This window comes from Nyctibius grandis, chromosome 17, assembly GCF_013368605.1.
Source record: "Nyctibius grandis isolate bNycGra1 chromosome 17, bNycGra1.pri, whole genome shotgun sequence".
Lineage (NCBI taxonomy): Eukaryota > Metazoa > Chordata > Aves > Nyctibiiformes > Nyctibiidae > Nyctibius > Nyctibius grandis.
In genome coordinates, this window is record NC_090674.1 from 4,712,275 (window position 1) to 4,726,821 (window position 14,547).

Below are 14,547 nucleotides of genomic sequence, written 5' to 3' on the forward strand. Positions count from 1 at the left end.
TATATACATACAGCTCACCTCTAAGGAGAGAGAGATTTTTATACTTTTGATAAAGTTGTTTTGACTTTTCTTTTGAAAGATTAAAAACTGTTTTTCATTTTTGGTGCTTCCTTCCCCCAGACACTTCCATCTGATAAATTGACTACTTAATACATACGATGCTATTATTATGATTAAAAAATCTGTGTCGGTAATGGCTCCTTTTGATGAGCATTTAATACCTTTTGGTGATTTGCTGATACAGGCTGGATCTCACCTTAATTTCCCCTTTAGTAGTTGGGAGAGGAGGAGATAAATTGAGCCAGTGGATAGACCTGTATCATTAGTAACAGAGGTTTGTGTGAGATTGGCTGTGGTTGAAGTGTTCTCCAGTGTGACTGTTCTTACTGCACCTCATGTATGGGGCTCTTCAGGTGGTCTTGCCATGAATGTTATGTTCTCGTAACAACGTAGTAATGCTTCTTCCCTGCATTGCAGCTATTAGTGTTCCAAAGAACTCATAATCCGTGAGAAGCTGGGTCGAGTGTGAGCAGACTTTGGGGAAAGCTCTGCTGTGTATTTTCTGTGATAAGAGAGTTTGCCAAATTGTAACTACTTGGTCCTTTCCCTCTTGTCCTATTCTTTGTCTTGCTTTTCTACAGAATATACAGGAAATGAAAATGACAATGAAACTGTGCCCGAGACCTCTGCAGGTTGCTGGAGTTTTTTCCCTACTGTTTTATTTCATTTTTAAGCCAAGACATTGCTTCATCTCGCACACAGCATGAAATGCAGGCATTGCATTCGGGCCATTGACCTTCACATAATCCTCTCCTAGGCTTGTTTCTTCATTGTGCGTCTATTTCCAGAGCTTCATCAGCTGATTTTTTTTCTTTCTTTTTGGTTTTTGTTGTTTGGGGTTTTTGTTTTGTTTTTTTTTTTTTGGTGGGGTTTTTTTTTGGTTGCATCCAAATGCACATCCATGTACAAATCTGCAACCATTGTGATTGCAGTGAAGTGGTGTAAAATAATTTGCTGATGTAAAATATCAGCTGTAATTTCTTTCACTGAGTTTTGTTAAAACATCGGTTTAGATGTAGATAACTAACATCTAGAGGAAGGATGCTGATCTATTGTGATGGGCATTGCCCGTTTTGCAAAGAACCAACTAGTAGGAGGCGTTACCTCAATATGAAGGTTCAGGTTTCATAGTTCATCTCATTGGTTCTGTCTGTCATTTCTGAAGAACACCACCTCGCTGTACGGGCGATTTCTTTTGAAATGTTTGTTACGGAAACATTAGCTTTAGTTTCATAGTTCAAGATGGCCACACCTGTTTTGAAGGCCATGTGCATGGTGAACTGTTTAATTCTTTCTTTATGCTTGAACATAATCACAAGGTTAACACCCAGAATGGATAAAAACTAACCCGCATGTATATAATACTTCGTGGTACCAGAAGGTGTGTTTGTTGTTTTACAAAAGCAAAAAAAAGTGAAAAGAATGAAAACACAGAAAGATTTTTCCTTCTTTCCCTTATGAAGGTGGTGAACTCCACATGGCGCAGTTTTTCCGAGGCAACCTGGCAGGTTTGATGATTCGTTCTGGTAAACTGGAAAGCAAGAAAGTGATAGATTGCCTGTACACCTGCAAAGAGGGGCTGGACTTGCAACTGGCTGATGGTGCTGGCAAAGGCCTGAAGGTAAAGTTGCGTGTGAATAAAGGGGAGCATGTCTGTTGCTTTGCTGGTAATAGTTACAAGTTTTGCTGGCAGAGTTAGTAGTGTCCCAAATAAAACAAGCTAATCTGTTGTGACGTTTTGCATTCAAATTACATGAAAACCAGGAAGTCTTTCTTGTACAGACATGGTCTTAGTGGAGTTTAAGAAGGAAACTCCACTGCGTTCTCTTCAAGTCTTGAAGAGAAATTCCATGTTTGTAAGCCTTTGTTTTACCAGCTATACCAGGTTGTCTAGTAAAAGCAGCTTAGTAGAATGAGACTAACTCGCATGCCTTTTTTTAATAGCAAGGTTGTGTGAGCAGAGCTAAATTTCTCCTTTATATTAGCTGTCTGTCATATTACTAGAATCTTCACATCAGAACTATGATAAGTGCCTAGAAAGAACAAAACACTAAATATATTTGACTGGAATAAGGAAGTGAATAGGGAAGTTAAACTGTGTACTACAAGGCCAGTAAATAATGCCCTTATTGCTTCGAATACAGATGTAATCACCCTAGCGTTTACCAGGCTAAGCAGCGCTGAACTTCCAGTTTTTATTACCTGATCATGTTACTGTTTACGTATTCTCTTACATTTTTTTTTTCTGTTGTTTCAGATCCACATGAACCCAAGTCAGTCAATGCTGACCTTGGAAGGGGATGATCTTGACAGAGTTGATAAGGCCATGCAACACGTTTCCTATCTGAACTCCCGCCAGTTCCCAACACCTGGGATCCGGAGGCTTAAAATCACCAGTGTTGTCAAGTATGTCCTGTGCTGAAATAATGCGTCTCTGTATGGTGATGCTGAAGCCTGGGACGATGTTCATGTATCTCAGTTGTGATAAACAAAGGAGTCTTGGTGTATGTAACCATCGCACGTTTGTTTTCTACACCAGCACCCTGTTTTCTTCCTGAGAATGTAGTAAGGAGTGTGTAAGATAGGGAGGAACTTATTGCAAGGGTATGCTGTGAGTATGTCTCCAGCATCACAGCCTTCATTAAAAGGTGTTATCTGTGGCTGTTAGTCATAGCATAGAAAATGGGGCCAAATGTTAACTGTAAGTAAAAATTGTAAGATTGCTCCCTTGGTGGGGAATTCTTGCTTTCTAATGCGGTTGATGAATTTATCTAAGACTCTTGGGTCTGAGACAGAGCTTTTTAAAAATTTATTAAGCAATTACTCTGCATAATTGTGCCTCACTCTCAAATAGCCTCCTTGACTGTACAAAACTGCTCCTGTATCTCATAGATGTTTCAATGAAGAGGCCTGCGTCTCCGTTCCTTCTGTGGAGGGATACGTAATGGTCTTGCAACCAGAGGAACCGAAAATCAGCCTCAGTGGCATCAACCATTTTGCCCGCTCTGCTTCAGAGTTTGAGAGTTCTGAGGGTGTTTCCCTCTTTCCTGAGCTTCGCATAATAAGCACCATTACACGGGAGGTGGAGCCAGAGGGGGACGGAGATGAAGATCCTACAGGTAACCTCCTTTTGTGCTTAGGACTGTTGCCTACCCCCACCCCACTGAATGGTCACGTTGGAGGATCTTCCTCTTGCAAAGAGGCGTGGATTTCTCTTTTAAAACAGAATCTAATAGGGGAAAAGAAGGTGTATATCTTTTGTGAGAAGGTGTAAATACTCCGCTCTGGGCTAACAAAAATTTACCTGGAAATGGTAGTAAGCCCAGGCCAGTATCTTCATGTAAATATCCTTTGTTTGTATTTTTGGGGTTTTTTTGGTTGGTTGTTTTTTTAATCATTATTTCATGAATACATGCTCTCTTCACTTCAGGCCCAGACCTTAATACCTGTTTTGGAAGAAGAGTTGTGTTTGCATGTGACATTTTATAGCTCCTGGGCTCTTTTGTCTACTTCACCTTTATTTCTGCTTACCTCTTTGGCTTTTTCTCTGCTTTTTAGTACAAGAGTCTTTGGTATCTGAAGAGATCATGCATAACCTGGATACATGTGAGGTGACAGTGCTAGGAGAGGAACTGAATCAGGAACAAGAAAGCCTGGAGATTGATATGACACGATTACAGCAGAAGGGCATCGAGATGAGCAGTTCCAACCTGGGCATGATAATCACAGGTAGGGGTTACTGCTTCTGGTCTTTTTGTAGGAAGGATCTGAAGACAGTGATGGCAGGAGCAGTGTGCTAGAGACATGATTTGTAACACCTTACTCCAGATACTTTGTTTTTGACTAGAATTTCAAGCTCAGAGGTGTTACAACTATTTTGTGGAAAGCTGCGATTCTTGAAAATACATCATTCTAGAACCTGTTCTTCTTTCGTGTCCCAAATTGCAGGTTACCGCTGGACGCTGGAAATGAAGTACGCTTTGCCCCACAAAAGGCTTGTTCCTTGCACAGATAATGCAGTGCCTAGGAGCATACATCGTTCCTCTCTATTTTATATTCAGAATATGTTAATGTGTTCAAAAGAAAGGCTTCTGAAATCCCTTTAAAGACTAACTGGGTCTAGGATTTTATTACAACATCAATCACAGAATTTCAGTGGAGCCACATGTGTGTGTGTCTGTGGTATTACCTTTTTTCTACTAACTGAAAATCTCTCAGCCAAGAAAACTTGTAGATAGATAGTAGCATTTGTCAAGTATATGGTTTTGTACTAGTCTTTTGCAAAGTAATTGTTTTACTTGTTTATTTCTCTGAACAGGTGTGGATACTATGGCTAGTTACGAAGAAGTTTTGCATTTGATACGCTACAGAAACTGGCACACTGTTTCACTCTTTGACAGAAAGTTCAAATTAGTCTGTTCTGAGCTTAACGGCCGCTATGTCAGCAATGAGTTTAAAGTGGAGGTATGTCAGCTAATTGATCACTCTGAGAAGTTTTAGAGCATGGATGGCTAGGAGGATGGAAGTGGTTGCCTCAACTGATAGATAATTGATCAACTATTGATTTAGATTTTTGTCCTGTAAATAAAAACTAGTAAATGTGCATTTCAGACAGTATTTTATATATAAATGTGTTCATAGTCCTACATTTCAACTTTAAATAAGGCTGCCTTAACAAAGATGAAACTGTTGTGTTGTGGAAGAAATAGTGTGGCTAATGGAAGCGTGAAGGCAAAATGGTTGAATCGGGAAGACAGCAGAAAACTAGCAAATAGAGTAAGAGTTGTGCAACCAGAGACTTGAGTGGCCTTTGCGTATAACTTCGAGGATTCTGCAAATGAACTTGCTGGGCCCTTCACTGGTTTTGCTTGTGTAGTGCTTAAAACGCTGTGAGGGCTTGTGTAAGAGCACAGACAGGCTAAAATTGCATTTCCTCTGCAGTAGAGTACAGGTTAATTATTACTTAGTACAGTTATATCAAATATGTGGAAGTACAGCAGAAGATTACAGAAAGGGCACTAAAATTTCAGGTGCTGGATTGTGAAGTTATTAATATTGAGAGGAACTGTCAGGTATCTCTGTATCTTTCAGTTATGAGCTTGAATTTCTACATTTCAAAGCTGACCAAAGGGATGACAGTACAGTTAATTGTATTTACCACTAGTTGGGTGGTTGTGGCGGGCTGCGGAGCCTCTTGTGTTGCAGAATAGGATCTTTTTAAGTAACGTGGTTTTGTTTCCTGAGGAAATTCTGTGAGCTTGAGTTGGGATCTTACCAAACTGTTGAACTGCAAATGCTTTCCTTGTTCTGTAGTAAACGTGCTCTCTTCGTGTTGCGCAGCTGCTCAGGTACCCTGTATCCCAGTGTCCCACCACAGGAGGGGGTATATTCAGCTCTGCTTGTTTTGCAAGGAAACATGAAATGTGCTGTGCAAATGAGGAGCTTGCAGTTGTACCTAAAAGCCAGCTATGCTAAGTGTGGGTTAAACTTTAAAGAATAGGGTTTTTTTTAACCCTTTGACTGTAATATGGATTTTTTTCTTTGCTGTTATCTGAAGATATACAGCAGAATAAGAAAAAGATGGGAATGAAGAAAATGTAATTGATGTATCTTTGTATATACTGTTATTTCAGGATTAAAATGGCTGGCTACCAAATTTGATAATAAACTGGCTTTATCTGTTTTATTCTGAAATAGTGGTGTCTGTAAACAAACTTGCCAGACTAAAGAGATTTGAGAGCTGTGAAACTGAAGGGGTTTGTGACAAGAAATTCTAACATATGAGGAGCTGCTGGTTGGGGTGATGTCCCCTGAGACAAGCCATTGCTGTGTTGAAGGAGAATTGGATGCCTGCTCTGGGAAATAGATTTTTTTTTTTTTTTTTTTTCTCCTTTCTTTCTGTCTCTTCAGAAGTAAACTGTTACATTTCTGGAGTTTAACATTTTCTTGTTGTTCCTAGGTGAATGTTATCCACACAGCCAACCCAGCTGAACATGCTAATCACATAGCTGCACAACCCCAGTTTGTCCATCCAGTGCATCATACATTTGTTGATCTCTCTGGTCACAACTTAGCTAACCCTCACCCATTTTCAGGTAAGAATTCTCAGTCACGAAGTTCAGCTTTTTTTTTTTTGTGCTGTTAAACTGTCACAGAGGCTTCTTGCTGCAGAGAGGTTTTTTCCCAGAGTTTAAATCAGTGTGTTGGACTGTAAGCAGCTACTCGGTCCTGTTCTGCTGTTGCCTGAGCAGGGAGGAGCAGATTACTAGAGATCTATGAAATATCTTCTCCTGCCAGCAAGAGAGCTTTCTGTGGGTGTGTGTACATCGGGAAATGGGAGGTGTACTAGTCTTGAGGGGACTGTAAGCCCTAGATAAAGGACTGGGAGGAACTGGGACACTATTTCTTGTGAATGGCATGAGGAAAGAACTGCAGTGTTATTCCCTTGATGAGTTGTGGTATCTGTCCTTCCTGTTCTAATTATATTAATTTGGCGTGGGTGTAGGATGTGAGAGGAAGAAAAATAGGCATTTTAGAGAGGAGTCTGTGTGTGTGGTGGAATCTGCTTTCCATGTGTTGTCAGTCCTTCAGATTGATGTAATTATCCTAAAGGAACTAAGTTGTAGTTCTTACTCTCCAACTGACTTTTTAAGTGGCCTTAGACAAACTGCCTCTGTGTAGCTACATATAATATTTGTATAATGCATTTCCCTCTTGCAGGTGAGGGAAACAGAGGACTAGTTATTAGTATTGTGTAAGAGTTGCTTATCAGTATCATCTAAGAAACTCCTTTTATTTTCTTGTTGCAGTTGTTCCAAGTACAGCCACTGTTGTGATTGTGGTTTGTGTCAGCTTCCTGGTTTTTATGATTATTCTGGGAGTGTTCCGAATCCGAGCCGCACATCAGAGAACGATGCGTGACCAGGACACTGGAAAGGAAAATGAGATGGACTGGGATGACTCTGCTTTGACCATCACTGTGAACCCCATGGAGGTAAAGCTGGTGTCTCAGCACTTCACAAAAAACGCCCTGTTCCAGCTGTGATGGGTATGGTTGTACATGGACAGTCATAGAGCAAAACCAACCACTGAACACAGAGTAGAGACATTAACTGTGAATTTTTAACGAATGTGCCAAAGTGACAAATGCCAAGAGCAGTTATGTTTGGGGTCTTGGATGTGTTATAGCTTCATGATACATAAACGGATTTTACAGGTCAGTGTCCAGCACTAGCGTTGATCGTGCTGCACGGTACCTTAACCGTGGTCCGCTTTTTTCCAAAGTTGCAAGGATTTATTGTTGAAACACCTGTGTTTATGATGTTTCCTTCTCCTGTGGTCGACATCTGAATTTTTAGAAAGTGAGGAACAAGAAAGGTGTACAACCTTAATGCTGTTTGCATGACCTTCCTGAAAGATCTTTTTCTAGTAAAATTTGAAGTACTGGATTACACCTCAGAATTTATTTAGAGTGACAGGATTGATATCCATGTCACAAAGCTGTTTTAAAGAGCGATACTTTCTTTTTCTTTTCTGATTGCCTCATTAACTGGTGAACTTTTAAAACCAGTAAGGAATCAGTAATAGCTCTTTGCAATATAGTGCCTTGTGCCTGAATTCAAAAGAATAAAAAGAATTTTGGCCAGTACAATATCAACAGCTAATTTCTGTCTTAACAGACTTATGAGGATCAACACAGCAGTGAAGAGGAAGAGGAGGAAGAGGAAGAAGAAAGTGAAGACGGAGAAGAAGATGACATCACTAGTGCAGAGTCTGAAAGCAGTGAGGAGGAAGAGGGAGAGCAGGAGGAGGACCAACAGAATGTCAATAGACAGCAACAGCTGGAATGGGATGACTCCACCCTCAGTTATTGATTCCAGCTGTTCCCTTTGTCTTTATGTTTCTGCTCTACAAGACTCCACTGTAACACACTCCGTTGTCACCAAGGATTCGTGGTGTTTAAAAAAAAAAAAAAAAATTATCATTCTGGCCAGTAGATTCAATCCTCACCCAGCCCAGTGTTTGTGTTCTGTCCGCTAGGTCCTGGTGCTGTTCCTAGAGTTGTAGTTAGCGCCTCTTTTCCTTCAGCCATGCCTCAGTGACTGGATTTTTTTTTTATGCTATGTGAGGAACCACCTTGCACTTTTTTCTTCATGTCATCTCAGCTAAGTGACTCTACAGATCTGTAGCCATTGCACATGCATTTCTGAACTCTTTTTTTTTTTTTTTTTTGCTCAGTGAAACAAACTTGGCTTTGTTCCTTTTTCTAAAAGATGCAAAGGTTGCTTGTTGACAAAGGGTAAAGCTGCTCATTTCAGCCTGTTTTCTTTTTTTCCCCCCAAATTAGTGCATGTGTAAAGTGGCAGAATGAGGTTAATATGTAGAAGATTAACAGACTTTTTAATATTTTGTAAATATATTGGAATTATGTAATTATGTCATTTGTGGTAGTGAAAACAGGGATTGGGGTTTAAAACATGCTAAAGTAAAAAATCATGCAGCATGAAATACTAAAGTCTCGTACTACTGCAGCAGGAGCACGGGCACAGTTGTCTAGTGTAGATGTTTCAGTAACGCAGTGTCATTGGCCTTGACTGCCATGGTCGCTCATGCCCCGCTCTGTTTTTTCTTTCATTTTTCTTTTCTTTAATCTCCTTTATTTTTGCAGAGGGAACAGACAAGCTTGTAAGAAATTGAAACGGCTTTAGGAACCTCTGCAGAGTGGTTCAGCCGCCCTGTGCAATACACTTGTTTGGTTTTTCTTTTTCTTTTTTTTTTTTTTTTCCCCCTCCAATTAAGTCCTGGCGTAAGGACTGTGGGGAAAAAACACTCCTTGGATGGTGGGCAAATTAGTGTGCTGTTGCTGTGGTGTGTTGCCACAGCTCCTGTTAATTACTGTGAGGCTGCCTGTAGTACAATGATGCTCTGTTCATACTGCTGACAGGGTGGATTATTCATTTAGTTGATGGATTGTTACATTGGTAACTGAAGCTGGAAAGCCAGAGACCTGTGTACCTGTGCACCGTGGCTGCCAGATGGGTGTTTTGGTTTTTTTGGCTGTTAAGTTTTTCTAATTTGGTAGTGGGAGGGGTTGGGGCATAGCTGCTATCATTCCTATTAAACACACTCCTCATTCCCTGTAGCCCCTTGTACAGTAACTTGGACTGTTGGTGTATTAAGCCTTTGTTTACACTTAGTAATTGTGTTTTCCTGCTGGTGAAAAAACTATAGCGTAAATTATCCAACCAGAAAACCTTGGGAATCATGTTAATATTATTCCAAGTCCAGATGATTTTGGTCGTTTCTGATCAAAGTTTAACTTGGAATTGCAAAGGACTTCTCTAAGGAAAGAGCTGAAAGGTACGAAAAGTAAGTTATGACCCCATGGTGGAGAGGGCTAGTCTTTTTGTAAGGCAGGGCTTGTTTATTTAACTTCATTTGGTCTTACGCAGAGCCTTGAATAACGAATTATCTGCTTACTTGATTTTTCTTTTACGTTTGGAAGTGGATTAAACAGAGTAACTTGTTTTGCTTGTAACAGGAGACCAGGACTCCAGTCACTCAGCACGGTAAGCAAAGTTCTGGTTTTTGCTCTCGTACGTAGTCTGCCTTGTTGTAGGTGCACAGACCACACACACCTCGTGCACGGCAGGGAGATGTTGCGCTGGGGAAGCGTGCTGGAGGAGCAGCAAGCCAAAGGGTGGGGCACAAAGGGTCATAACTCAAAGAGATAAAAGATAAGGATTGATCCAAATGTTTCTATGGTTTTGATTTTCGGAGCAGACCTATTCTCACCTTAGTGACGTGTGTCATGGGAGCTGACGGTGGGTTTTATCTGGGGTAACGCTTGACTGCGGAGTGCCTTTTACAATAGTAGATGGACCTGGAAGCAGGGAAGAGAACCCACACAACTAGCTTACTGTTTTTTTGGGGGGTTGTTTTTTTTTATGTAAAATTTTAGATTTCTAAAATGGGGAAATGGTTTTGACTACTTACGTGGTAATATAACTGCTAGTTTTAAGTAAACTGGGAAACTTTTAACTTATGTCTGACAGTTGTCCTGTGTTAATGTGTAGAAGACTTATCCTTCCATATACTGTTGCTGTAGCTGCTGTATTTTAGACCAAAACTGATCATGACTTAATGGTAATACTGAAAGGTTGTAAACGGCCCGACGCTGTTTGCAGCCACTGTGGGTATAACTTTTCAGATGTGTGTATATTGGTAACAGGTCAGTTTGGAAAGTCTATAAGCTACAATAAATTTCTGGTTCTAAAGGTTGTTTGCATTTATTTCTTAATGGAACAAAGTTGAATCAAGTTATACTTACTGTGTGCTAATTTATAGAAGAGTTTTGTTGTGTTTTCTTTGATCTCTCCGAGTATAGACAGACTTTGGCAGCATCTGTGTACAATTTATCAATCATCTGTTTTATTTTTTGAGTTACAAAACATGTACCTAAACCAACTGAAAAGTTAAACATGTAAACATTCTCTTCTTACAGAACCACAGTTTGGCTTAAAAAAATACTTCTTTTTTCAAAGGCAACAGAATAAGCACAATCAGTTTGTACAGAGTTGAAAAAAATAATCACAGAAACATCTCTAAATAAATAGAAATAGAAAGGGGTATCATTTTGGGCATATTTGTAAAATCAGAAGCTACTTATTTATAGTGAAATGTAATATTTCTCAAAGTGATTTAAGTTTCAATCTTCAGTACAATTCAACTTGCTGGAAACTATCAGGTGAGTTTGCTGCTTTGTAAAGTAGGAGTCAAAGGCTCTTTGCTGACCCAGTATAGCCATCGGTTTTATTGAAGATGCTATTCCGGTGGTGCACAAGGAAGAACCACTTGATGACTCACTGATATTTTTACTTCTTGCAGGTAAGTCAATTTTCTAGACTAAGTAACCTCTGTAAAATTGTGCTGGATTGAGAAACACCTTTGGAATTGCTCAGTTCTTGCAGTTTACACTGATACAACTTTGTTTTATTGCACTTACTTCTGAAATTGAAGGACAGATGACACGAGCCACTGCTGCTTTGTACTTCTGTAAAACTGTATTAGGGCTGGAGTTTTCTGGAAACACTACCAGAACAACAGCTGGAGGTGGGAACTGCTGTGAGCGTGCAAACCCAAGTACCTAACTGGGACTAGGGAAACTACTAGGTCAGACTGCTGGGCTGCAGTGTGACAGGCAAGATCCTGGATGATCAATTTGTGGCTATTTAAGAGAATTGCTTTGACATTTACAGACTTGTAGTATGTTTTGTCCCTTCCACAAGAACGTACAAACCACTGATGAGGTGGTTGTGGTTTCAGTGCATCTCAGCTTGCGTGTGGCCTGATAGTTTTCATACTTTTTGCTCTGTAAATTAGCTTAATAAGGAAGGAAATAGCACTATTTATCTATTCTCTAAAATGGAGCAAAGTTGTGTGGCCACAGGGAACTCTGCAAGTCTGGGCGTACCACGCCACAAAGGGGCCATCGATACCTGCCTCTCCCTGCTGCGGGAGCAGAGATTTCGATGGGTGCAGGACTGTTTTCTCACTGATTAGCATGCAAAGAGCTTTAAATCCTGCAGTATTTTATTCTAATATCAAAATAACTGTTAGAGCGCTGGACCTCTTTTCCTTTTTGCATTTCCTGTTCAGTATTTCAGGAGGATCCCTGCCAGTCTTTATTCCATGATTGTGGCAAATTTTCTATATATTATATTAAGCTTGGGTGCAGAATGTTTGGTCTCCACAAATCTGGCTCTTAAAAAAAAAACCCACAAAAGATGGCATCATCAGTTGCATTTGTCCAAGTCCTTATGGTAATGTTTTTTTTAATTGGACGTAAGAGATACAAGCATTCTCCTGCTCCTAATCTAAATTGTGACACTCAGCACCCTCCTAGCCTGTGAAGCATGAGGTTATATAATACTTAAAACAGCTAAAAAAAAGATAGTTTACTGTCATCATTTGTTGACCAGTTTCATGGATCTATACTAATAATTGAAAATATGGATTCACTGTTTTTAAGACTTAATTTGAAACCTGAGACCACTGTCTGCTGTTCAGTTCAAGAAAACCATGAGTAATATTCTAGCCTCAGGAGAACCACGTCAGTGAAAGTTATGTATAGTATATTGCAGAGAGCTCATCCTTCACAGAGGACACTACTCACAGCCTACAGGAAGTTTCTTTTAGTCTAATCTCTCTCCCAGCAGCAGTTCTGGGCGCGCTGGCTCCAGTCGAGATGGTGTTTTGTTTCCTGCAGGTCAGTTTATAACACATTTACCCACTGCTGTTTCTCTAGTGTTAGGGTCAAATGCACAGTTAGGGAAAGACAAAGCTGGCTGTCAGTTCCAGCTACGTAGAAAGTACAGCAAAAACAATTACTTGCTGCAAACGTACTTTCAGTATTATTTACTATTAAACAATATGCTGAAGAACTATTACAGAGGAATGTGTTAGTAAGTAATGTGGATCATATGGAAGGGTACGTGCCATTCTATCTTGAAATATTCTGGGCACTTCTCAGTCACATACAGTGTCATTTGAAAGGTGTAGAAAAAGGGGATCTCCAAATGTAAAGTTAAAATGAGTTGTCTTCTGTAACACTGCTTCTAGTAACTGGTGCTCTATGAGGGGCAACCTGTTTGATATTAATATATACAAAACAGTATAGGATAGACTTCATAACATCTTTTATGAAAAGAAACAGTAGGTACTTTAAATCAGAATATAAATTGGCAACAGCGTAATACTAAATCATCATCTACTAGCATCTGTTTGTGTGTAAAGGTAACGAGGGAAGGGTTCATTAAAGGTGTTTCATAGTCCATTCACTGACCAAACTTGGTATTACCTACTACTGTTCATTTATACTTAGGGTAGAAGTTACTTTTTTAAGGCACTGTTAACTTAGCTATGGAGCTGATGAACAACAAATATATTTGAACTTGTCCTTAAAAAAAGAAAACAAACACAAGGGTGGACTGAACAGCTAGTACAGGCGGCGTTCTTTTAATTTTAAAGTACGGGGATACCTGATTTTAAAGTATTAAAAAGAGCTGAAAGTCAGGAATGAGAGGTACCTATGTGCTGGATGCAAAAACACTATCAAATCAAATTTATCCCAGTTGACTAACAGGCCAGTTAGTTCAGGCTCTGTCCTAAACTTGCTCGTTTTGTGTGAATTTTAAACCAGACAGGAAAGCTAAATTTACACGAGAGAGTAGTCCATCATTTGGCAATACAGCATCTCTTGTCACTTGAGAAACAGGATATGAAATGCCTGTATTTTTTTTACCTACTTAAGTAAGAGTAAGTTTAAAAAAGTTCTGTGAGTAAAAGAAAATTGCTTAACTTAGAGCATACAAATCAAATACAGGATTCAGCTTCAGGTGTTTTGAAAATTAGACCGTGCTGTTCTTTACAAGGCAGGAATGGTAGCACCTTTGTGGGAACCTGATGTTGTGAACACTGGGAAATGGAAGGAAGCACCTCAGGAAATGCTAAAGGAAGCAGGTACTAACCACGCTACTCCAGCTATCCTCCAGCACGCCCCGTAGGCTGCAGCCTGCCTGACGCACCTGGCTGTGCTCCTGGGAGGCCCTGAGTGGCAGCAGTGGCTCCTGTCCACCTGTCCCTGTGCAACACCAGTGCTCAGAACTGCTCACCAGGTGAGGACACTCGCTGGAGACAAAAATATGACACATGAGTAGAAATACACGATTGATTACAGCACCTTGGGGGAGATGGGACAGATTCTGCTTGGGAAGGAGACGGAGGCAGCAATGAGAACAGGAGGAGGCTGGAGCAGACAGTTTGTCCTGATGTAGGTACCAGCACAGATGACCACAGCTCGGTCTTTGGCTGAACACCCATATGGACGCACAGTCTTTGCACACCAGCTCTATTAGTGGACACAGAGTCCTGTACCGTGGCTGAGAGGAGGAAGAGTGTGGAAGGGAACAGAGAGTAAATGCGTAAGAAGATGAGAGCTGAGATGCAACTTATGCAAGTAAGTGTTTCAGTGTTTAAACCCACTCATCCGGCACTCCTCTGTCCTTACACAGGAAGGCAGACTGGGCAAGTAACAGGCACAGAATGGTACCATCTGTCCCAGCTGACACTGGAATTACAGTGTTGGATCCCAGTGATGACGTAGGTGGAGGCCAGTGCCCCGCACGCAAGTATTACAGGGAAACCAGGTGGCAAACTAGCTCTAATGTACCCCAATGGGAGGTACGTGTAGCAACCAGTGTTACATGCCAATTTTGAAAATGCAATCTTACTGTTTTCAGGCTTAAAAACAGAATAAACAAACACAGAAACCCCAAGAATTGCTTGAGGCTCAACTCAAGTCTGACTTAGGAAAGCAAACAAAAGAAATCCCTAACAACCCACTGGCCAATCCAAGCCTGTTCTTGTGGCATCATTTTTTTTGACGGCAATAGGTGGGTTCCAGTTCAGTTTCAGAACACTTTGGAC

At 40.5% G+C, this 14,547-nt stretch overlaps 1 protein-coding gene across 4 annotated transcripts in view; it reads left to right on the forward strand.

Moving 5' to 3' along the window:
• CLSTN1 (calsyntenin 1) overlaps window positions 1–10,337 on the forward strand; it is a 36,730-nt gene extending 26,393 nt beyond the window's left edge. For 2 of the 4 annotated variants that reach the window (XM_068414686.1, XM_068414687.1), the window contains 9 exons: window positions 642–692; window positions 1,524–1,681; window positions 2,318–2,466; window positions 2,953–3,179; window positions 3,619–3,789; window positions 4,379–4,524; window positions 6,020–6,155; window positions 6,870–7,054; window positions 7,740–10,337. In XM_068414686.1, the coding sequence (XP_068270787.1) occupies window positions 642–692; window positions 1,524–1,681; window positions 2,318–2,466; window positions 2,953–3,179; window positions 3,619–3,789; window positions 4,379–4,524; window positions 6,020–6,155; window positions 6,870–7,054; window positions 7,740–7,934 (1,418 nt within the window). In that variant the 3' untranslated portion in view covers window positions 7,935–10,337. The remainder of the gene's footprint in view (window positions 1–641; window positions 693–1,523; window positions 1,682–2,317; window positions 2,467–2,952; window positions 3,180–3,618; window positions 3,790–4,378; window positions 4,525–6,019; window positions 6,156–6,869; window positions 7,055–7,739) is intronic. The other 2 variants (XM_068414689.1, XM_068414690.1) reach the window with 1 other exon arrangement.
• Window positions 10,338–14,547: the final 4,210 nt, after the last annotated feature.